At 37.6% G+C, this 24896-nt stretch overlaps 1 protein-coding gene across 5 annotated transcripts in view; it reads left to right on the top strand.

The window, feature by feature from the left end:
- Positions 1-20053: 20053 nt before the first annotated feature.
- PTBP2 (polypyrimidine tract binding protein 2) overlaps positions 20054-24896 on the top strand; it is an 80498-nt gene continuing 75655 nt past the window's right edge. For 2 of the 5 annotated variants that reach the window (XM_082477586.1, XM_082477585.1), the window contains exons 1-2: positions 20063-20387; positions 22062-22092. In XM_082477586.1, the coding sequence (XP_082333712.1) occupies positions 20380-20387; positions 22062-22092 (39 nt within the window). In that variant the 5' untranslated portion in view covers positions 20063-20379. Of the gene's footprint in view, positions 20388-22061; positions 22093-24896 lie in introns of all 5 variants that reach the window. The other 3 variants (XM_082477589.1, XM_082477587.1, XM_082477588.1) reach the window with 3 other exon arrangements.

Genomic DNA, 24896 nt, shown 5'->3' with positions numbered 1-24896 from the left:
TGAACCACTTTAAATGTACAATTCAGTGGCATTTAGTACATTCATATTGTGCTACCATCACCATGATCCAACTCCAGACTTTTTCACTATCCCAGACTGAAACTCTGTACCCATTAAATAATAACTCTCCATTCCCCCCTTCCCTCAAGTCCTGGCAAGCACGATTCTACCTTCTGTCTCTATGAATTTGTCTATTTAAGGTCCCTCATATAACTGGAATCATACAATATTTGTCCTTTTGTGCCTGGCTTATTTTACTTAGCATAATGTTTTCAAGGTTCATCTATGTTGTATTATGTACCAGAATTTCCTTCTTTTTAAGGCTGAATATATGTGTTTTTATTAGAGTATCCTATTAGAGTATTGATATAAAGACTACCCTGTAATCCTCATATAGCCTTTCAAGCTTTGCTCCAATTCCAGCACTTTGCAGGCTAGAGCTATGATTCTTGCTGTTGCCTATCTATAACCCAACATCTTTGTATTTTCTGCAAGAAGCATAAGGAGTTGGGGTGGGGGGGTGTCAGAGGACAACACGACCTCCAAAAGAAGCTTTCAAAAAACTCATTCCCTTCTTCTGTCCCTGAACGCTGCTGCTTCCAGCAATCATACCTTCCGCATTTTCTGGACTCTGGATCTTATCACCCCAGTCCTTCCAGAGCCGGCCACCTGTGTCTTCTAGCTTGGTTGAATTTCCTGAACCCCTGACACATTGTCTGACCATAGATCCCTACCAAAGCCTTCTTCCCAACTGCTACTGTGTACTGGGGCAATAACCCACTACAGTACGTTCAGTAAGCAATTATAGTAAATATTTGCTAGCATAAGTTGAATTCTTTTTTATTATTTTGAAAAATTTATAATCACTGATGCATCATTGGTCATTTTGAAATGATGTGTGGTGACTATAAATTTAACTTTTAAATCTTTTAAATATGTTTATATAATAATATTTTGATATAGCTTACATTTGTTTAATTTTCAGCTCTATTAAAGCAATTTTGTACTATTCTCCATATATATGAGATGGTTGCTAAGGAACTATTCACTGTAAATATCAGGTAATTCAGGTTTGGGCTTCAAAGGTCAAAGAGCTAAATTTGAGAGATCAGGGGAAGATAATAGCAGTTTCTCTTTTTTCCCCCCACTTGAAAATGCAGAGAGATATTCTAAAGTCTCCTTTTGTTTCTGTGCAAGATGAATCAACCATGGCACCTGTGCCTTGCCTATCACGACACTCATTCCATCTTATGGTGATTGTTTAGCAGCTCTCCTCTAGGCTAAGTGTTATGCTGTGTGAAGACTGCCTTGTGTACCCTCCTCAGTTTCCTGGCCCTGATAAATTCTTATTCATTTTTGCTTTAAATAGTCAATTATATTTTGAAGAAATTTTTTAAATGAAAAAGATACTTAAATATAACACATATTTACCTTTTCCAGCACTTTTCATTCCCTTTTCAAGATCCAATTTCCTATCTAGAATAATTTTCCTTTTATCTGAGGAACATTTTTCTCGTGGCACAGATATGCTGATAATTTGCTCAGCTTTATTTGTCCAGAAAAGAGTTTCATGTTCCTTAACTTTTGAAAGAGATTTTCTCTGGACATGGAATTCAGTTTGAAAGGAAAATTTTTCAACACTTTAAAGGTGTCATTGCAAATCATCTGGATTGCAATTTTTTCTGGTAAGAAGTCTATAATCATTCTGTATTTCCTCTGGCTGGTTTTAAGATTTTTCTCTTTATCATTGATTTTCCACTACTTGATTATGATGTGGCTTCATGTGGGTTTTTGTGTGTGTGTTTATCATGTTTGGTGTTTGAGTTCTTGAATCTGTGGGCTAATAGTTTTGATCAAATTTGGGAATTTTTCAGTCATTAATTTTTTCAAATATTTTCAGTCTTCCCTTCCAACTCAGAACTTCAATTACACATGTTTTAGACTATTTACTATTGTACCATGGGTCATTGAAGCTCTGTTCATTTTTTTCAGTCTTTTCTTCCTTCTTATATATCAGTTTGGATAGTTTCTATCAATTTTTATGTCTTCAAGTTCATTGATCTTTTCTTCTGCAGTGTCTAAAAACTCCATTAAGCCCATCCACAAAAAGTTTTATTTCAACTATTATCTTTTTCAGCTCTAGAAGTTCCATGTGATTTTTTTATTTCTTAGTCACATATGTTATATAAAAATAATTTTATATAAAATAATCTTTTTATATCTTTTATTTCCATTTCATTATATTTGTTTTTTCTTTAAATACTTGAGCATATTTATAATCACTGTCTAAGTAAATATCTGCTAAAACCCATCATATCTATAATTTTGAGGTATATTCCTACTGATTGACATCTCTCTTGGCTATGAGTCTCAGTTTTCTGCCTGTTTTCATGTCTTGTAATTTTGTATTGAGTTCTGGACATAGCAAATTTTATGTTGTTGCATGTCTGTGTTTTGTTGTCTTTTAAAGAGAGCTGAATTCTGTTTGGTAAACATTTAAGTTACTTTTGGATCAATTTTGCTCTTTCATGATTTTTTTTGTAGCTTGGTCAAGGATGGTCAAGAGCAATCTTAACACTAAGGCTTGTCTAGCCCTACTACTAAAGGATGACATTTCTGGGGTCTCGATTGAACATCCAGGAAATTCAATGACGACTCTCTACTATGGATTATTGGAACTCAAATATCTCCCAGCCCTGTGAGAGCAGTGATCATTACTCAGCTTACAGGTCTTCAGTTATTCCTTGACCAACTTTATGGAGTTTTATTCTATGCATGTGCAGCTCAGTATTCACCAGCAGACTCTAGGGTAACACTTGCAGACTTCTGGAGCTCTTTCTCTGCTCTCCTGCCTCTCCAGTTTCCCATCAGTTCAAATTTCAAGTTATTTAACCTCTCCTAAATTTGATATCTGTCACCTCAACTTAGTGAGACTGTCATATTGTGCTTTGCTTAACTCTCTCCTCACCGTATTTCAGAAAGTGCCTTCAGACACAAGTTGGAGAGATCATAGGGCTCACCTCATTTTTTCCCTTTTCTCAGTCCTGCACTGTTTATTGTCCAGCGTATGAAAACAGTTGTTTATTTATATTTTTTCAAGTTTTCTAATTTTTTTTTTTTTTTTTTAATGGCAGGAGAGCAAGTCAGTTCCCAGTTACTTTTTATGGCTAAGGACACTAATGAGCCTAGCCCATATTCTTATCTGTGATTGACTTGTCTTGACTATTTACAAGTGAAGTTTCTGTTTTCCCCTGCTGTATTAGCCAAGAACCCTGATTTCACTATATAGAAGTATGTTCAGTTTGATTACTCCTGAGAGCTAGAGATAGAACATAGCAATCTTAGAAGAAAAAATATAAAGAGTGGCCTACTCCCTGTGGACATTAATTCCGCTATAGCTCAAGTACCTTGTCCATATTACAGCTGGGCCAGATGTCCAGACTGGTGAACTTTATTGCTACCAGGGACTCAGGATCTTGGCCATTATTTCTTAACTCAGGTGGTATTAATTTCATTAATGTTCTTTAAACTATTTATGAACATTTGTGTATGGTATGGATGAAATATTTCACAATAAAAAATCAGAGTTTCATATTGCAATACAGTAAAAGACTTGGTAGATCAAGGTGAAAAAAAATGTAGTTTCTATCCTCAAGGACCTATAAGGTATGTGTGGTGTTGTAGTTGGGACACCCAGGCTTACAGAGATATTTAGAAAATAATAGATAAAAATGGGTGATGGAGAGCCACAGGATATTATTACAGCAAAAAGGGAAAGATTTTTTTAGTGTTAGTGACATATTAAATGACTCCAATAAAGTAAACAGAAATTAATTAGGCAAAGGACATGTGTGAGGTAGTGTGGTGTAGTGTGGGAAAGTTGGGAAGGTCATAAACAGGTGTAAACAAGGGCACTGAGGCAAGAATGGCACGCTAGGTGCAGGAACTATTGGTGTCCTATTTGTCTGGAGCATAAAGTGGGAGACTGGGAGTGTCTGAAAATGAAGTTCGACACCATGAAGAGTTTGCATACCATGCGAATAAGCCTAGACTTTACCTACAGTGAAAGGGAGCCATTAAAGAATTTTAAGAAGGTTGGTTCCATATTCAGATCTGTTTTTACAAAGATCCTGTGGAGTGTAGAGTTAATATGAATAAGAACAGTGGTTAGAAGAGTCGAAAGGTTATTATAGTAATTGAGTTAAGAGAAGATGCCTTCCCCTGAACAAAATTTAGTGATAGAGGAGGAGGGAGTCATGGAGAAATCAAGGACCTGGATGGTATAGCAACAAGGAACTGCAAGAGGCACACTTCATCCTCAAAACTAGAGGAAAGGAGTAAGTGTGAATGGTTTATCTAAATTATTTCATAGGTGAGAGACCTGCAAGTTAAGAGAGATTGTATATTATGGCCTCAGTTTTCTCAATAAAAGTGGTCTGAGAGTGAATGGAGAATTTGATAAGACTTGTGCCAATTTGGAGTAGTAATTGAGGGAGAGGAGGCTAAGCAGAATTACTCCTAAGTATAATAGGGATTAATAGGAGAAGCTGAGGATCCAACTGTTTTGAAAATATGATTTTATGGTGACAACATCTATAAGACTGGGAGATTTTTTTCACTTGTGACATTCAACTGTTCAGGTGTAGGAAAGAGAAGATGATAGACTGAAGCCTTGATTGGGGTTTTGTTGGGCTGAGTTGGGAGGATAGGGCTTCAGAGTTTTTTGAGTAGCGATTAAAAGCTTTCTTTAAATAATCAAAATCGACCTTTTAAAACTTCTCTCTCATACTCCTATAATGAAGAGGAGAAAAATGTATTCATCAGAATTCCTCTTGGGAAGAACAAAGTACAGTATTATTGGAAGAATTATTTCTTGGCATTTCGAATGAGACCCCCCCCAAAGGCATGTTGAAGCAATAAATGGTGCTCACTAAAACTACACGCCTGAGAGAGGAAGGACACTTTGTTTTGCTTCAACAGAGAGAAGAGAGAATACAAAATCAAGAAGAAAGAGAGAAGAAAAAGAAAGTTGTTGCAGAAGTCTAACCCCTGCACAATATAACCCTTCATTGTCACCTCCAAATATTCAGGATCAATCTCATGAACACTTGGTGGAAACTGATTTATTATGTTAACTAAACAAGGGACTGAATTTCACATGAATGTTAGTGCAAGGTGTACCGATGAAGGAAATATAGACAGAGGAACTGGAGGCAGAGTAGATCGTGAGAATCTAAGCTCCCAGGAGTGAACATTGGTGATTCACACCAACTTTACCTTTAGTGGCAGGAAAGACCCCACAATAGCTTCTCAAGGGCAGAATTCAAACTGATCCCTCTGTATCTCCTGACTGCCTTGGCATACGCCTTACACATGAGGAGCATTCAATAGCTAAACTCTATTCTGAGTCATCCGTCGCAAGGATGCACTCTACCTTTTATAAGAGGAACAGGAGAGAAAAGAGTGACTGGATCTCTGACCTTTCACTGCCTTCAAATAAACAACTCAAAGCACAGCTCAGCGCTGTCATTTTCATATAACAAGGGCATGACATTTTCAAACATCAGAGTACTAGGCTAGCACGGGTAAATTTTCTAAGAGAGACTGGATAACCAGAAACATACTTGCATTCAGTATCTAGTGTAAATTTTTGTGGCTGGGCTGCAGGTAAAGCCACCCTTATAACAACCCTGCACCAAAAGCCTTAGGCATCTATTCCTAAAGGTTAAGTGCTGGCTCTCTGCTCTCCTTTGGCTGGTCCAGGACATTATCTGCAAAAAGCTTGTCAGGTTGGTTACTATAGTGGCTAGTACTGGATTGACCAATAATCAGGCTAACTTCATGCCTTGGATAAAAGCAAGGTAGGAGCACCACGGTTTTTTTCAGTGAAAGGCTTCCAAATAGTTACTAGAGGAAAATGTATTGGACAAGGTTTAGGTGTTTTTTTTCCCTAAATTTTGTATTAATTTGGGAGCTGGAAAAAGTTTTCCTCAGCCCTCTTAGGGTCTCTGGATGGGTCTGAAAACCAAACTGACAAAGACAGATCAACAGGAGAAAAGCATACAAATTTTACTGAATTTTTACATTTACAGGGAGCCTTCACAAGAGAACGAAGACCTGAAGAAGTGACTAGAGCGGGAAGCTGTTATTCCTTTTAGACAAAGAAACAGTAAGTTTGTGAAGAATTGACCAAAGCGGTTTGGGCTAGAGGTAGGAAGTGGTGAAGAAATAACTAGGAAGGTAAGGGTGAGTTTAACAAAGCTTGTACAGATTTCTTGACCCCAAATTCCCCATCTCTGATAACAAGAAGTTGTCCTTCTTTCTGGTACAAAGAAAGTACCTTTCAGGTGGGAGTTTCAGAGAAGGGTGAGGGGGTGGTGGGACTTCAGAGTGACCTACCTGCTTCTGCCCTTTTCTCGAAATCCTTCAGCTTAAGATATTCGATATGCCAAGGTCACATATTTTGAGTTAGTGTGCCTTGAACCCCATGAAATGGAAACCATAATTTTGTAAAAAATTATGCCTTCAAAAAATCACTCTGTGGCCTATTTAGTGGATATTTTCAGCAGACATAATGTTGTTGGGTCCTAAGCAAAAAGGTACTAAACAAGAAGGAATAGTTACTGAAGAAAGGGGAAATGTCCAAGTTCATTTGACAAAGATGAAAAGCAGAAAATATTTCACTATTTCCCCCTATTCATTCAGCTGTCAAGTCTTAAGTAACTCAAACTCTTCCAGCTAACAACATGTTGACTAATAAAAATCCTTAGGGGACTGATTGAATGAATAGATAAGAATTATTCATAAATCAACCATAATTAGCATATCAATTGTATGTAAATTAACTACTTTTGAAATACTTGAGGGTGTCGAAGAAATAGTTTAGAAAACTGTAAACTTAGAAATAGTTTACAGTTAATGTTACTTTAAACATTCTGCTTACACTTAGACAACTAAGTTGTACTGTTTGTAAGTAAGGAATTCTTTCAGGGAAGAGGAACGTTATTCAAGTCTGGCTCAACCTCAGAAGTTCTAAAATCCACAAAATCTGAATATTGTGGAGTTTTTTAAAAAATATTTTATTGTAGCTTTTAAATCCTCTCTTTTTTCTTTTTTTAGTGATTTTGGGAAGGAGATCCAGAAGATATGCCTACACTTGGTGAGTATAAAAAAAGGTCCAAAGATATATTTCATAAATTGTTAAAACCTTAGCTTAAAATATACCCTAATTGGTCACTTTGCATTCCAAAGCACATATAACATCAGAGTGGCCAGGCTGGCATCTTCTATTTAACTATATCCATGTGTCCGATGGAATGTAGGGAAGGAATAATCTCTTCCTCTGCCTATTTTAGGTTTTCCACCTAGGGCCTGTAAATTAGACTGACAAAAGATAGATGAACAAGAGAAAAACAAACAGAAGTTTATTAACGTGTATATCCCACACATGCACAGGGAAACTCAGGGATTAGGAGCTCAAAGGGGTGGCTAGACCTTGGGTTTATACAGTATTTTAACAAAAGAATAATAAATTTTTAGGGAAGTAACAAGACAAAGGAAAAGGACCTGGAGTCTCTAGGTCTCAAATTGCTAGACAGTAAATATCTGGGTAGCTAATGGTAAATAAAGGCTAGTCAGTAAACTTTGTTATGCTGATTCCTCACGTGCTGCCTCCAGGCTGATAAGGGTCTAAATTTGTCTCCAGTGGGGACATCTTTGTAAACTGTTGTCTGGCTTTTAAACAAATAGGGAAAGAACAAAGAACTTTTCTTGTATCTGCTTCTTCTCAGTTGTCTTCAGCTCAAAATCATCCTTATGCCAAAGTGGCATATTTGGGGTGGCAAAATCTTTTACTCTTCAGGGACAAGATTTTGTTTGCTGCTGAAATCTCTCTGTATTGGTAGAAAATATGAAAAAGGGATAGCTTTTGATGAGATATAAATAAGCTATGCTTCTTGTTAATATCAAAAGAAAGTATTTGTCCATTGCATTAACCAAGGTAAAATCAAAATAATATCATATTATTAGCATTAATATTGTTACTAAACTCAGGTTAAGCTGTTCACCACTCAAAAGTCAATAATTCGAGAGGCAAGTGTCAGCAGAAAGGAAAGGTGCTTTAATCAGAAAGGCCTGCAATCTGGGGAGATGGTGGCCTGGCGTCCAAAGACCAACTCTGAAGGTTCTGCTCAGCCATGACAGTTTTTAAATGGGAAAAAGGGGGAAGAATCTCAGTAAATCATCAAGGCAGGAGGATGGGTTCTGATCATTCTCCATTGAGTGCAGACTGGGTGACTCTCTCCAGATGTTATCTTGTCTGAGTTATCTGCCTGCAGGGTTCCTTAGGGAGCTGTTGGGAGTAGAGAGCTAATCATTCTTTAACTACTTAATTCTTCATTCTTCTTTGTATCTAGGGAAAGAATCAACAGGTTAGACAAGGCATGGTGTGCATAAGGAGAGCTTAAGTCAGGAGTTAGTTTCAATTGCTTAGTGATCTCATTCCTATAATTAGGTTCTTTTAAGGTCAGAGAGGAATAGAAATGGGCAAACAGGAAAGGGGCAAATGAGCTGCTTTCAATAGCAGTGGGCAAATATCCAATTGGCTGATTATAGAAGCTTCAAATCAAAGACAGTTTCCAGGCTATACCAAGTGTCATGAAAGAGCTACTGACATAAATATCTTGAAGCTTTATGTATTTCAGTATTAAAGAGAAACGATGAATTCATTATATTGGCTTTTCCCCCCTCTTCTGAGATAACACGAGTCTCAAGCGGGCAACAGTTTTATGAAACAGTCTTGTAAATTCCAAAAAGTTAAAATTGTAAATGTCTACCCTGAGTTTCTGCCCAAACATCTTGTAGGAACCTCATGTCCTCTGCTGCTTAAAACCTTCCAACAGTTTCCTGTTGCATTGCCTTTGGGATAAAGGTTCAAACTCCTTAGCTTGGCATATACAGACATTTCAGTAACAGGTTCCCTCTTTACTCTCCATTCCTTACAACAAAATCTTCAACACCATTGTTACCTCTCTGTGTACAGGTTCCAAGCACTTCATGCTCTCTCCTGAGGCCCTGTTTTGCACATGCTGTTTCCTCTATCTGTAATGCCCTTCCCTGTCTCATCTATTGGCAACCTGAGGATTGAAGCTTCAACCACCCAGAGACCCTGATCACCAACCTCTCCAACTCACATTCCCCCCAGAAATGTGTAGGGGGCCTCCTTTATGTTTCTGGTTATACTAGAGCTACACTGAATTTTCTTTTATTTTTTTGCCCTGAATTTTAATAACTAATTTTCCCATCTCTTCTCTCTACCAGAAGTCAAATTACTTGAGGTTGAGGACAGTTAGGTTGTGTTGTTTCTTTGCTTGCTTTCATTCTTATGGCTTCAATACCTCACACAGAGATTGAGACATGGTAAATTTTCAATAAGTTATATGTTAAATAACTTAATTTTCAAAAATTTTGAACAGCCACAGTCAACATATTTCCATATATTTACATATGGAGTATTATACCTGCAGTCTCATACTGTTTTATCTTCTTTTAAGTCTCTGCTTAAATCTTACTTTATCAGAATGGCCTTCCCTAACCTCCCTTTTGAAATATATCACTCAATTCTCATTTATTACCCTCTTTGTACCCTGCCTTGCTATTTTTCTATACAGCAGTTATCATCTCCTGACATATATATGTATGTATACATGTGTATGCATACATTTATATATGTGTATGTGTGTGTATATATATATATATATATATATATATATATTTTTTTTTTTTTTTTTTTTTACTGTCACTTCCTCTGGAATGTAAGTTCCTTGAGAGTAGTCTTTGTTTTGTTCTCTACTGTATTCCCAGTCCCTAAAAGAGTGTCTGAAACATAGAAAGTGTAAATTCATTCATTTAACAAATATTTATTGTTAATAAGATTAATATTTTATAGAGCCAGGTACTGTCCTAAATGCTTGGGATATATTGATGAGCAAAGTAAGAGCTTCCCCTTGTGAGTGTCCAGAGTGAGAGACTGTTGAGGGAGGAAGAAATACAATAAAAAATAAATATAATACATAAGGAAATCATTTACTATATTGGAAGATGTTATGAAAAATGAAAGTAGGGTGAAGAGGATCAGGTGTGCTTAGGGGACAATTTACAATAGTAAATAGGATGGTCAAACAAATATTTATGAATAAATAAATATGTATTTTGTGAATACATACTTGTTTAATGAATGAATGAATATCTCTTATTCCATGTGGTCAGCTATTTTATTTATATTTAAACTTGCATTAGTTAAATAACTTTGGCTCACCACCAGCAACATGAATGGTAACTTCTAGAATGGAAACTTATTTTTGTTTGAGCTGGATATTTCACCTCATGCAAAAATGAACTGAAAAATCTATATTCTTAAATAAGATAACCTGATTAGAATCTTTGAGTTGGATCATAGAATCTGTACACCTCTAGTTATGTCATTTCGCCAACATTTCTTTTAGTGAAAAGAAGTTAAGTGATATGTCCCACCCAGTTTAGGCAACTGACACAAGAGCCAGCTCTCCTGAACTACAGATCCAGTATTCTTTCCATTATCTCAGCCTGGTTCAAATCCAAATGTTCATTCTGAATCGAACTACTAGCCTGTAAAAATGCAACACACTTTATATCGGTAGGTAAAGTCAAATTGTTTTTCTGTATTTCAGTCTTCTAAACTATGAAACAGGATAAGGAACAAAAGATTTGCCATCTGTTGTGCAAGCAGATTACTAGAAATAATAATGTTCCTAAGTAAACTTTCTTCTAACTTCCCACTTTAGCTCATTTGTCTTGTATATCTAATCACTTATTCATATATTCAAACATTTTTATTGAGTGTCAATTCTGGTCCAGGCACTGTGCTAAGCACGTACAATAGAGAGATGATTACCACTTGATTTAACAAAATCTATTCATTAATTCATTACATAATGATTTATTGACTATTTGCTTTGTGCCAGGTATTGTTCTAAGTGTTGGAAGAGCAGCAAAGGACAAAAAAATGCAAATTTATTACCCTCATATAGTTTGCATTTTGAGAGATGAGACAAATAATAATCAATTAAACATTTAGATATACAGTATAATGTTACACTGTTAATTCCTAAGAAGAAAAAAAGAAGTAAGAAAGGGAATAGAGTGATGGGAGAGAGTTGCTATTTTGCCTTTCTGAGGGAGGGGGTCACTTCTGAGCAAGACTTGAAGGGAGAAAACCATGCAAAGGTGCAAGAGAAGAGTGTTCAAAGCAGTGAGCCCAGCCCGAGGTTGATGTGCTTGGCAGTGTATTCTAGATACAGCAAGGTGGCCTGTATCAGTGGTGTGTTGGAGACACTTGTACACACCCTCAAGAGCCAACTCTGCTTATCTCTTCCCAAATCCATGTTTAGTCATGCTTGTAGCTTGAAATCAGCCATGGAGGAAGAATTTAAGTCATGCAAATCAACAAACATGACCAGTGAGAGCTTTTCTCCCAGTTGTGAAACATTTGCCAGTATTCTGACTCTGTTCCCATGCACTGAGGCAGGGGAGAGTAGTAGTGGTGAGATCATCTCAGGGGGCAGATCTGACTTCTATGAGACTGGTTCACATGGTGGAGACCTGGCAAAAAAGTTATGCTTGTTTTCTTATGTAGCCCTACAGTCTCCCCCAACCTCAGCCCCTGAGGTGGAGAGAGTATCCCTTGCAGTTACTGTTCCTTGTAATTGGCAGGCGGTGTCAATGAAAATTCCCTTTGTTCCACCCTTGCACTTATGTGCCACTCCTGCTTTTTAAAAATGTTTAGTCTTTAACACCTATTTTATCATTTTCACAGTACCACCAACAACTAAATCTGAAAGAATAAGAAAGTTAAGTTGAGGACAGGAACAGAAAATGCTATTGATAATACCACCCAAAGTAAGTAGGACATAAGAATGGCTTTAAGGTTCCCAAATTGAGATACATAGCACATTTGTAAAGTTCCAAAATACTCATTCTAGAACTGTTATCACATTTTTAAGAACTTTATGTCAAGCACTAATATGATGGTGATAAAGGTAAAGCAACTAATGCATTGCAAAAAAAGTCATACAACTTTTTTTTTTATTGACAGTGTATGTAGTTCCAATTAATGCGTAGAAAGAATATTATCTTTACCCTTTATATATAAATGGTAGATTTCCTTTATTACCCCAGAACCTATAAATGCAGATAAACAGTGGTTAAAAGAAAAATAAATGTTTATTGGGTGTAAGTAACAGAAAGAACTTGACTAGCTTACTAGCTTAAGGAGGGAGAGAGAGAGGGAGGGAGAGAGGCTCAAGGGTAGGAAAACCACTGGGCCTTAGGAATGACTGGAATAGAAGCTGGAAAGCCTGATAGCCAGGCAGTATAGACTCTCATTAAGTTTTGCTCTCTTTTTGCATCAGCTTCATTCTTTTATTCCCTCTACAGACCAGTTATCTCCGCTCGTTAGCTCATATGGTAGAATATGGTTGTCCATTACTTCTGGGTTCAGAGGTTACCTTTCTAATCACGTAAGAAGACCAGCTGAGAGTCTTCTCTCCTATCTCTAAATTTCTAGGTGGAAGGATCCAATTGATACAGTTTGCTAAGCTGCCCATTCCTGGTCTAATCAGCTATGGCCAAAGGGACTGGGCCCTCACAATACAAATATGGCACATCAGAATACTTCAGACCTGATTCTAGAGTAGAAAAGAACTCAAAAAATCACTGAATTCAATCCACTGCCAAATGCAGTGATCTCTTCTGTCTGCTCTCTGACCGATGGCTATATTCAGCCTCTGCTTAAACACTCATAATAACAGAGAGCTGACTAAAGCATGAGGCAGCTCATTCATGGGTGAGGCAGTTTTATTGTTAGAAGGTCCATTCTTACATTGAGCTGAAATCTCTGTAACTTCAATCCATTATACTTTGTGGAACAATAAATAATATGCCTAATTCCTCTTTTTACTTGAAAGCCCTTTATTTATTAGACTGTAACTAACATGTTCTTCACTGGTTTTCCCCAGTGTAAACATCTCCAACTCCTTCAAACGTTCTTTCTCTGGTAAGAATCCCCCATCCTTCACTATTTTAATAATTAGTTTGCTTTCAGCTGTCTAAAAAAGGTATTTTTACTCCAAAGCATAAAGCAGTAAAGGAACCACCTTTGCTCACATCACTGGCAAGTCCAAAGTCAGTCTTCAGCAAGTGGGTGGTCCAGCAGCTCAGTTACACATTCATCCCTCAACAAACGCTTAGGGAGCACCTACTATGTGCCAGACATTTGTACTAGGCATTCGAGGTATGTCAGGACCCAAACAAACTACCCTTCTAGAGCTTATATTCCAATGGAGAGAGACAGATGGTAAACAATAAATGTTTAAAAAAACCCAAATTATATAGAAGGTTAGAACGTGGTAAGTGCTTTTAATAAAAAAAGTAGAACAAGGAAAAGGGGCTGAGATTGGGGGTGGGGTAGCAGGTGGCTGTATCAGGGTACCTTTCACGGAGATTTCAATAAAGACTTAAAGATGAAGACTTTATTGGGGGTGTACATAGGAAGTGGGAAAGGGGATATTTGAGGGAAGAGCCGAGAAACAGCTAAAGAGAAGACCCTAAGGCGAGACAGTGCCTGGAATATTCTAGGAACAGCAAAGACCAGTATGTCAGCAAGAAATGAATATAGAAAAAAAGAGAGTTATCTCAGATGAGGAGAGAGAGAGGGCAGGGGACCAGATCATGTAGGATTTATAAACCTTTGTAAGGACCTTGCCTTTTACTCAAAATGAAATCAAGCTCCATTTCAGGTTTCTGAGCAGAGGCGTGACATGGTTTTGCTTACATTTTAAAGGAATCTCCCTGGCTCCTATTAAAAATAGATTGTTGGGAGGCATGAGTTTCTTTCTGTCTTCCTTCAGGCTTTATGTTTAGGTAGCCTCCTGTTGTGATTTTAGTGTGGTTGCCAGCAATGATCAGAACTCCATGCTTCCATGTTTGCGTCCATCAAGAGAGAGGTGATGATTACTACCATCATCAAATGATGGTAAATTTCATGCTGACAGACCCACCCTTGAACCAACCCCTGGGTTCAAGGGAATGCCATGCTCTGATTGGCCTTAGGTCTGGATTACCTGAAATTATCACTATGGAAGTGGGGGATGATTACTTTGATTGGTTTACCCCTGACCAAATTGCATGGTTACCCCACAAGACAACAGAGCTGCTAACGGTATTGCTCTCCACAATTATCATGGTATAACTGCTATTTTTTTTAACATATTCTAACTAAACATAATCTGTGGGGAAAATTTGAGTAGGACACAATGGAACGATTATATGGTTAATTGAATACTTTTATTTCATTAACAAATCCTAATACTGTAATTGCTTTGGGTCAATGCTTCATGATTTCTTTATAGGGTGTATCATCAAACCATGTATCCCCTAATATGTAGAGCATTTGGCAGCTGATCTTTAAAAACCTATATAGGAGACTTTACATTTATATTCCTGTTGCATTCCTTTCGGTGTCATTTTGAATGCTGATTCTATCTTCCTAATATAAGTTATCTGTCATTTGCAAATTTGGTAAAAATACTTCATCATAAATATTAAATAAGGACAAAATCATATTCATTTCCCCTTTCTTAAAAAGATACTTTATTTCTCTAGTAGAAAATGGGTATGGGGGTGAGGGAATTATAGACTGAAGTGACGATGCTCCGACAGAAATATCTATTTGCAAAATAATTAAGAGTTTTAACCAAACCTGAACGATTTTCAGCTCTCATTCCTCAGTTTTTCATTGCCGGTGTTAAGGAGCAAATGTATTCAAACTACTTTGAATACTCTAGAAATATTAAAATATATTTTGAAAATGCTGATGGTTTCCATTTGTTACTTGGTTCCTTTCTGTGTGAAGTTATCAAAGAAGAATTTAGTTTGGAAGAGTTACTTATTCCAGGAATGAGCTTAAAATCTGTATTTTTATTTGCAGAACACTTGTCAGTTATCATTTGTGTGGTTATTTGCATAAAGTCGAATAAATTATAATGTGGATTTTATAATACATTTATAGCATTTCATAATTGATGATATTATAAAGCAAAATGATGTTGTTTCTTTTGTATTTAGCGTATTTTTTATCTTTTACTTTTTTCTTTACTTTTCTCCATTCGTTATCCTAGTTTAGTTCTTTATGCTTGATCATTCTAAAAACTGCTGATCCACTCAAACTATTGTGTTCTCTTCCAAGAATAATCTTTATTAAATGCACAGTATAGGAAGGACAGCCAGCTATGCTGAGCTTTTTTCAGTGAGCAAGTAGATAAGCAGTCACTTTTGCAGAATACAAAAGAGCAATATTTGTGCTAAGACAGCCCTTTGTTCGCTGCCATCTAATCCTTTCTTTTTTAATGTAAAATTTATTTTTACCAAAGTAACACATGCACAAAGCTTAAAAAATAAATAGTTCTGGAAGATTTATCATGAAATAAACAAACCCAAACTATACTCTCTGTCTCACCCTTTTCTTATCCCTAAGTATTATATCCCAGAAACAACAACTTTAAACTCTTCTTCCTGATTTTCCTGGTATTTACCTCCATACTTCTGATTAATATGTTCATCTGCCATTTTCTCACCTATCAATTCTAGACGTTATCTATTGGCTTCCTACTTAGGAATATGAGAATTTGTATTCCCATCACACAGACATATGCACACATCCCTGCTTTTTTTCCATCCTCCCATGAAATTGTTTCACATCTTAATTTTATTAATATTCAGTGCTTACATTTTTATGAAGATGTAACTATTTTTATAACTGATCCACAGAGTGTACGTGATTATATCTCCTTAAAACTTTATTTACCTTGAAGTTAATTTTTTAAAAGTTTCCATGTATCTTTTATTATTCTTTTCCCCTAAGTTTGCCAACAGTACTATAAAATTCTGCTCAATATATTCAGACATTTTTGGTCTATAAGTTCCATGTTTTTCCTTGGAGACATGTTTCCTGGAGCCCTCTGGTCTCATATTGCATTGGAACCCAAGGACTGATATATGGCTGTATAGCTGTTGGCCTAGGCCTTAATTCATTGATATCTAATTTACTTATCTTATATGTTTGATCTCCGGTTTCCTGGGTACCACATCTTCTTTACTGATGTATTCCTTCATTGGGACATACATCTTCCAGAAGATTTCAAAGAAAAGTACATAGGGAACAAACTTTTCTACATTTAGTGTATCTAGAAGTATCTTTATTCTATTTTTGCATATTGATAATTTGGAAAGGAATCCTTCTTCTCAGTACTCAGGAAGATTTGTGCAATGTTTGCCTAAGGTGGAGGGGGGAGGTGGGCATTGACAGGTGAAAAAGAGAATCTTAGTACAATTTTACTTTGGATGTCTCTTATTATAAGTGAGGCTGAACATTTTTGTTTTTACTTTTCTATAATGTTTGTTCATATTTTATTCATATGTTTTACCCAATTTTAAAAATTTGGTTGTTGGCCTTTGACTTTTTTATTTTTAGGAACTCCTTGTGTATTAAAGAAATCAGCGCTTTTTTATGATAAGAATTGGTAACATTTTCCTGCAAGGACTCAAGGACCCGGAGGGTAATTTGATAGCATCTTTTAAAATAAAAAATGCATTCTACCCAGAAATTTAATTTATAGTATCTATCCAGCAGATATAGTCCCACATGTGAAAAATGACTTAGAAACAGGGATATTCATCAAAGATTTGTTTGTAAATAGCAAGATTGGAGGCAACCTAAGTGTCCATCAATAAGATCTAGTTAAATAAATCATGACTCTTATTTGGTGGAATATTTTGCAGCTATATATAAAGAATAAGATATTTCTAAGTGTACTTACTGATAAGGACAGATCTCTAAGATATATTTTTAAGTTAAAAAATAAGTTACAGGACAGTGTATACTGTGGTTACTACTTTGTAATAAAAACTAAGTATGTATGTAATCAATTCATGCATTAGAATATATGTGGAAGAATGTACAGTAAACTGGTCCTCGGTAGCTGGAGAGCAGGAGTTAAAAATACGTGCTTCTTCTTTTTGAAACAGCTTTATTGGTATACAAGTTACATACTATGAAAATCACCAGTATTAAGTGTATAATTCAATGAATTTGTCATATTTAGCATATTTACAACTATCACCACAATTTAGTTTTAGAACATTTCCATTTGCCTAAAAAGAAAATTATGTCCATTTAGTTATTCCCCATCCCCACTCCCAGCCCTAGGCAACCACTAATCTACTTTCTGTCTCTCTATGTTTGCCATTTCCAGGCATATTGTATATGCTTTTATACTTTTTGAGTTTATATTTTCCATTGTGAATTTATACCTATTATTCAAAAATACATACCCCTCAGAATTATCTAATTGACCTTATGATTATTTCCTTTTCTCACAAGAAGAAAATGCAGCATAAAAAAGTTAAAAAAAGTCTTTAGTAATATAAACAGACAAGAAATGAGGCTAGGAATAAAATCAGAACATTATGAACACGATCCTATCTCCTATTTTTATTGCATCAGTATTAGACCTCATTTTGGCTTAGCATACACTGAAATTTAGGTTTAATCATTGTTCACATAAGTGTAAATCTCTGTAAAAGGTCAAAACATTTACCATGCAGAAGGGAAAGAACAAATCATTATACTGAAAAAAGATATGGGTATGAAAATAATGCTGTACAGGCACTTCACTTTTTATTGCCTTACTTTGTTAGGAAGCCATAAACACTAATATAATCTTGTCATATATTACAAAGGTTGACCATCTGCTAATGTTGAGATTAATAATCTACCCCATGGTTAACTCATAAAATCACACAAATTTAGATTTGGATGAGGTTTTAGAAATTTATCTATGACATTTTCCCAGATTTATTCCACTAGATACCAGCCAATCTAATTATGTTAGTGGTGACGTTTAACCTTTGTGAAAGCCTCTGTATAGATTTATTTATATGAATATTGTTGCTGTTAAAAAATCCAAGGGCCAAATTTGTGACCTGTTCCTTCTCAAGTGAATAATAATACTTAATAACAAAAATAATAAGGATGATGATAGCAGCCTTTATTGCGTATTTACTGTAACCCATCACTGAGCTAGAGAAGTGCTTTACGTACATTATGGCTTTTAGGTTTCACAATCATCTAGGATGAAGACCCTATTTTTAATCCCATTTTCATCTTCAGTAAAGGAAATCCCATTATTTTCAGTAAATGAAATTTATTCCTGGAGGTTAATGAACATGTCTGGTGTCACACAGCTACTAAATGAAAAGAGCTCAAATTTGAACCCAGTCTTTAATCAGCGTGCTTTTGTGACATACATTGTTGCATTAGCCTCACTCCTGACTCCATGTTGTATTTTGTCCTTTTGTTTTATTTCTTATTTCACTTTTTATATTTCACTTTTTGTGTCTTGACTTGTAAAGAACCTTAAATCTTTTCTAGAAAGTGATGGGGTTTAAATAAGCAAGCATATTGACTATTGTTTGTTTGTAGTCTTGTGCTTTATTAGGAGAAAAAAAAAAGAAAAATATGGTTTTGTGAGTATTATATTTTCTTTTGCCTCCTAAGGCCAGGTTTCCCCTCATGGAACAGTTTGTTTTTGCCAGGATAAAGCAAGAGCTAATCAATCAACATCGATTGAGTCAATGTGGGGAATACAAAGAATTATGCTAGAGTTCCTGCCCTTTGGGAGCTTACATATTTAATTGTTGAGTGAAAATACATGTACAAAACCCCAAACATGTGAAAAGTGATTATTAATGGCACTGATAATGGGCCCTTTATGTATTGTAAGTCAATGATTAAGGCAAAGAAGGCATTGTAGGAAATAGGTGTTTTTGTTTTTTTTAAGGAATCCCAATCCCTGAACCAAATCAAGAATTTTCAACATTTGAGTGCTTTGAAGAGTTCTATTTGGACAAGATGCTCTATAAGTTTTGCCCAAGTTAAAAATAATATAATTTTATGAATCATACAGAAAGTACCATTTAGTACAGTGAAATTCCAAATAGTAAAAGGGTAAGAGGTTTGTATGCAGGAGATACAGGAAAGCCCATAATAGGCATTGAGAGTAACTGGAGAGACAAGGGATATTTGTGTGTGTGTGTGTGTGTGTGTGTGTGTGTGTGTGTGTGTGTGTGTGTGTGTTGTGGTTGGGGGGGAAGGGTGGAGGAGAGAGAAAATTGCTGGCAAAGCAGTTACCCACTGAGCAAATTTTTCAAAAATGGATGCCTTTTCAAACGTTGTAGAGCCTCTGATAAAAACATTTTAAAGGAAATTTCCAATATCTATTAAAAATAAAACGGAGACAGTGAGAGATACTGTATAGAAAAGGGAGTCAATTTGAGTAGCCTTTCTTAATGCTTCTTCCATCTCTAATCAGTGGTGAAGATGGAGCTACCACTCCCATCCCCACTTGCTCTTTCAAGCCCCCAAATGGTAGATCCTACCCTTGGTACCAGTTTTTGTACCAACTCTTTAATACATCGCTCAACCTGTGTTCTTTTCCATCCAGGTATTGTGAATATTTCCTACGGGTCCCCACTAATCATCAACTGAGTGAGGTGAGAATCACATCCTTCTCCACTTGGAACTTCAAGTGTCTGGAAGCAAAAGCGTATGTTTCAACCTGATGATGCCTACTTTGGAAATACTATTTTTACTAAGCAGTGGTCTTGGTTAACGGGGTAAAGTGTTTTTTGTTTCTTTTTTTAAGAGGATGGAGAGGTCTGCAAATAAAAGATGGCATAGAAAAAAAAGCTATAAAATAGTTTTTCCTTGGCCCGCCTAGGTCAAGGGGAGCCAACTTGGAGCCTGATTTGGAGGGAAAAGTGGAGGCTGCCTGGGGGCAGTCCTGGGTCCAGTGACCACGCTCCCGAGGTCCAAGGCAGTGGGTGTGGAGGGTTGGGCGGTGTCGCACCCACAGCGCCCTAGGAGGGCAACAGGGACTTCGGAGAGGAACGTTCAAAAGAAACCGAGCACGCCACGTTGCACAGCAGCACGCCCCGGCCCAGGGCGCGGAGGGCGGAGGGCGGAGGGCCTCATGCGCGCGGCAGCGCGTAGGAGGCGACGGCGGCTGCGCCCACTCCCCCTCTTCCTCGCGCCCCGCCGCTCGCCGCCCGCAGCCGGGCGCCGGCGCGCTCGGCTCTTTCCGCCGCCGCCGCTGCCGCGCGCTGCCCCGTGCGCTCCGGCACCTTCGGCAATTTCCGTCGGGCCCTGGCCGCCATTTTCTCTCCGCTTGTGTGTCTCGCCGGCTGCGTGGCTCGGTTCTTGTGAGCGAAGCTTTGTCCGGTTCGGCAATGGACGGGTAGGTAACGAGGCCGGCGAGGAGGTGTGCGGGAGGGGAGTGGGGTCCGCCTTCGGCCCGGTCCGGGGTCGGGCCGAAACCCCCCGGCGGTCCCTCCCCAGGGCTGGGCTGCCGTTACCCAACCCCCGCCCCATCGCACACACCCCTCCTTGGGCTTCCCCGTGGCGGGCTCTGGTCGAGAAAACGGGAAGAAAGCGGGCTCGTGGACACGGCAGGCGTTGGGGAGACGGCGGGGCGACGACCCCGGAGAGGCAGCGGGCCCCGGCGGGGCGGCGGGGGATGGGCTCTGGGGGGGTCCCAGAACGTCTCGCCCTGCCCTGCCCCCTCTAGGAGCCATTTCGATCCGTAACCTGGGACCTGGACCGCGGGCGAGCGGCTCGGCTGGGAGCGAGGCCTGCGTGGGAGGCTCCCCGCGGAGAGGAGAGAGCCCCCCCCCCACCTAGGCCCCCCCAGCCGTCCCAAGCCTCCCCGGTCTCGCCCGCCCCGCCCCGCCCCGCCCCGCCCCCGGCTGGGGGAGATGCCGGTGGCGGGAGCTCCGGGGAAGGCTGAGTGGGAGCCGCAGGGGAAGGGGGGGCGGGGAGGCGTGCGGCGGCGGGAGGAAGGGGGAGGGCAGATGTCACACTCCTTTGTTTTCACTGGAGTCCGCTAGTGGGGGCGGGAGGCTGAAAAAACGCCTTTCTGTGTGGCCTAAGATCGTTCCAAGCTTGGCAGAAGGGCCCAGCAATTAAATCATCTCAAAAACGAAGTGTTTGTGGTCGACATCAGTCACATGGGCAAAGGCCAAGAGCCATGGCAGAAACAAGAGTAGATAGTCAACACAGGGCCCTCTTTTCAGCTACTTTGACCAGTTTCTGGAAAAACAAAAACAACTCCAAAAAGCCAGAACCGTGCTGCATCTTTGAGGCTGGCGATAGAGTGCTGAGTGAGGTGAGGCAAGGGCTTCGGGAAATGATACGGACCAGGGTCTCCCTGGTACTTAACGCTCCACATCTGAAAAGACGATTTAATAATTTAACTCATTGTTAGAAAGGAGGCACCCTTTAGGGCGAAATATAGCCGTATTCAGCCCGTTTGGGGGCATAGGAAAACAGTATCACTTAAAAAGTACGTTTATTGGAATCATTGACAGTATTTGAAGGGTCAGAAGTAAAATGTGAGTTTATTTTAAGCATCTGGAGTTCGGTATTTTGTGAAGAAACTAAGTGCAGGTCACATAAAAGTTAACAGATTAACAAAATTTGAATCTTCCTAGAGGTTCTCTGGAGATTATTTTCCAGATGAAACAAATCCAGAGAAGTTCACTCTTTCCCCCAGATCAATATGGAAATAGATGGCAAAACTTGCCCTGGAATTCATGTTTCCTGTTTCTATCAAGATTACTAAAGAGTTAAGTTTTAAATTACTAATCAAAGGGTAAAGGGGCATTATAGGCTTTGGGGTTTTGTTCAGTTTGCTATTTGAAGTGTTAAAAAATACCAAAAGTGTGGTGGGTTTCGTCACACCTTTGAAAGTCATTTCTAGAAAGCCAAGTTGATAATGTGCCACTGACCATCTTTGTTTTCTGTCTGCACTGTAAGTGGAAAATTCATGGATGATGAACTACCCTAAAAAGTTTCAGTCAGACAATGACCATTTGAAGAACAAGAGGTTGAAACTTGTTTTTTTTCATTACAGAATTGTCACTGAAGTTGCAGTTGGCGTGAAGGTAGGAAAAAAGTTTAAAACTAATGAAAACTGGATTCCTCAATCAACTGAGTATATTATCATCATTAGTGGAAACTTTCTGTTGGCTTTTGAAAACTATAATACAGCTTACAGAATTCAAGTGTAAAGTGTTTTGTTGAATTTTTAAAGTTGGTTTATATAAATAGTTTTAATCTAAATAGACAACAACCATAAATTTTTTTAGAAAGGCAGTCTGTGAGAATAACATTTTAAAATAGTTATGAATGCTGTTCAAGGAATTAAAGCTTTCGGACACGGCTTCTTGTGAATAGAAAATAACCCAATTTTCTGAGAGGAAATGATGGTTTTAAATGGACAGATACGTGATTTGACCTAAATCATATAATTTTAGTAATCTAAGATTTTTTTCGCTCTGCTTTTGTCTTACGAAGACTAAAATATTTTCGCCAATGATAAGCCTCATTAGAAGTCAGTTACTCTGATCTTTAAAGAGAATAGAAACTTGTTTAGGCAGTTAGCTTCAAATTTGAGTCAGAAGTTATAAAGCTGGTTTGTGTGTCTATTAAAGAAAGATAGGCCTTATAGTAGAGATTGTTTGGAATCTTTCCTCACTCACTATGGCCAGGAAAACTACTCATACTTTAAACCTTAGTTCTAGTGCTTAGGCCTTTCATTTCCTTGAATCCTTGCATATTTTAACATCTTGATGTATTATAAATTTTTGTTTGTAAGCCTTTCTGCCCTGTTAGGGCATGGTTCTTGTCTTAAATATTCAATTTTCCAAGCCTGACACATCTTCCAAGCCTAGTACTAAGATACTTGTTGGATGCAATGACATTTCCCCCCTTCAAGTGTGAGTAGTCTTGAAAAGCTGTGTGCTTAGTCCAGTTAATGCTGACTGTTGCAAATAATTTTTGGAATTCTTAAAATTTCATCCATAACAGTGTGATATTATTCAGAATGCTTTTGGAGATATTTTGTGTTTTGCTTATTTTCTGTCCTCTGTATCTAGTAAACTAAGTACTTGTCCATGCTTTAATATTTAGGCTTGTCAAGTTCATATTATGTAGATTGGGGGAGAAATGATGAGCTCTTTGTGGGAAGGTGTATTTATTTTTATTTGGCAATGCTGTTTTCTAAGTTGAGAGTGCAAGATGTAGATATAGTTACTATCCAAACAGCCTCTGGAAGTGAATTTTTTAAAAGAATAAATGATTCAAGTCTGAATTGTCAGCTGTTATTGGATAAGGAGAAAAGGAACTCACAGAACCCCGAACAAGCAGAGAGAAATGAGGATGCCTGGAAGAGGATGTACAGATTTGGTTTACTGGCAGTTTTCTGTATTAGTAGTTTGAAGAGAAAACATTAGAAAATGATATAAAAGTAATTGCTAGCCAATTTTTTTGTCCAGTGTTTAATATAAAAGTTTTGATAACTAAAGTTATGTTTTAAATAATTTTCTAGGATAATGGTTAAGAATTTTTGCTTTGGCGTCAGACTTAGGTACAAGTAATTAAGCTTTTATGAAATTAAAAAAAAAAAAAAAAAGTAATGTGAACGGTTAAAAAAAAATTTTAAGTGAAAAGTATTTCTCCCTGATATCCAGTCCTGTTTCTTAGGTGTAGATAATTATTTTAACATTTTTTTTGGTGCATTTTTTCCTGAAATTATTAGTTTATAAGCACACATATAAACATCCTTGTTTAGCGACACATATGGATTCATGCCGTGTGTACTGGTCCATATCTTGTCTTTAGAAAAAGCTTTATTGAGATACAATTTGACGTAAACTGCATATATTTAAGGTATACTAGTGTTTTGACATGTATACACCTATGAAACTATCACCACAATCAAGATAATGAACCCCAGAAGTATCATTTTGCCCTTTTGTAATCTCTCCCATCTGCCTTTCTTTCCCCAAGCAACCACTGATCTGCTTTCTGTCACTATAGATGAGTTTGCAATTTTTAGAATTTTAAACAAATAGTCAAACAGTATGTACCTTCTTTTTGCCTGGATTATTCCACTCAGCATAATTATTTTGGGATTTCACCCATGTTGTATATCAGTAGTTCACTTCTTTTTATTGCTTTGTAGTATTGCATTGTATGGATATACAGCAATTTGTTTATCCACTAAACTCTTGATGGACATTTGGATTGTTTCCAGTTTTGGGCTATAATAAGTAAAGCTTCTGTGAACATTCCTGTGCAGGTCTTTTTGTGAATGTATGCTTTCATTTCTCTTGGGGAAATACCTATGATTGGAATGGCTAGATCATATGGTTAGGCATATGTTTAACTTTTTAAGAAACTGCAAACTATTTTCCAAAGTGGTTTACACTATTTTACATTGCCACCAGCAGGGTATGAGATTCCCAGTCCATCTACGTCCTCTCCAGTGCCTGTTGTCTGTTTTTCTTGATTATAGAGATTATAGTGGATGTGAAGTCGTAATCTCTTTGTGGTTTTCATTTGCACTTCTCTAATGTCTTTGGTGCTGAACATCTTTTCATGGGCTTTTTGCAAGCTGTGTATCATCTTTGGTACAGTGTCTTTTTAAATCTCTTGTCCACTTTTTAAATTGATTTATTTCTTTGAGTTTTGAGAAGTCTACATTTCTGGTTACAAGTTCTTTATCAGATATATGGTTTAAAATATTTTCTGCCACTTGTGTTATTCTGTCAACAGTGTTTTGAAGAGCAGTAGTGCAGCAGTTTTTAATTCTGATGAACTTCAGTTTACCAGATGTTCTGTGGTGTTTTTTTTTTTTTTTCTTGGTTTGGTGTGGCTCATGCTTTTGGTCATATCTAAGCCATCT

Source organism: Balaenoptera physalus (genome assembly GCF_965194825.1).
Source record: "Balaenoptera physalus genome assembly, chromosome: 1".
In the NCBI taxonomy this organism is placed as follows: Eukaryota; Metazoa; Chordata; class Mammalia; order Artiodactyla; family Balaenopteridae; genus Balaenoptera; species Balaenoptera physalus.
The sequence above is the reverse complement of the archived record's forward strand: the minus strand, read 5'-3'. Positions and strand labels throughout refer to the sequence as shown.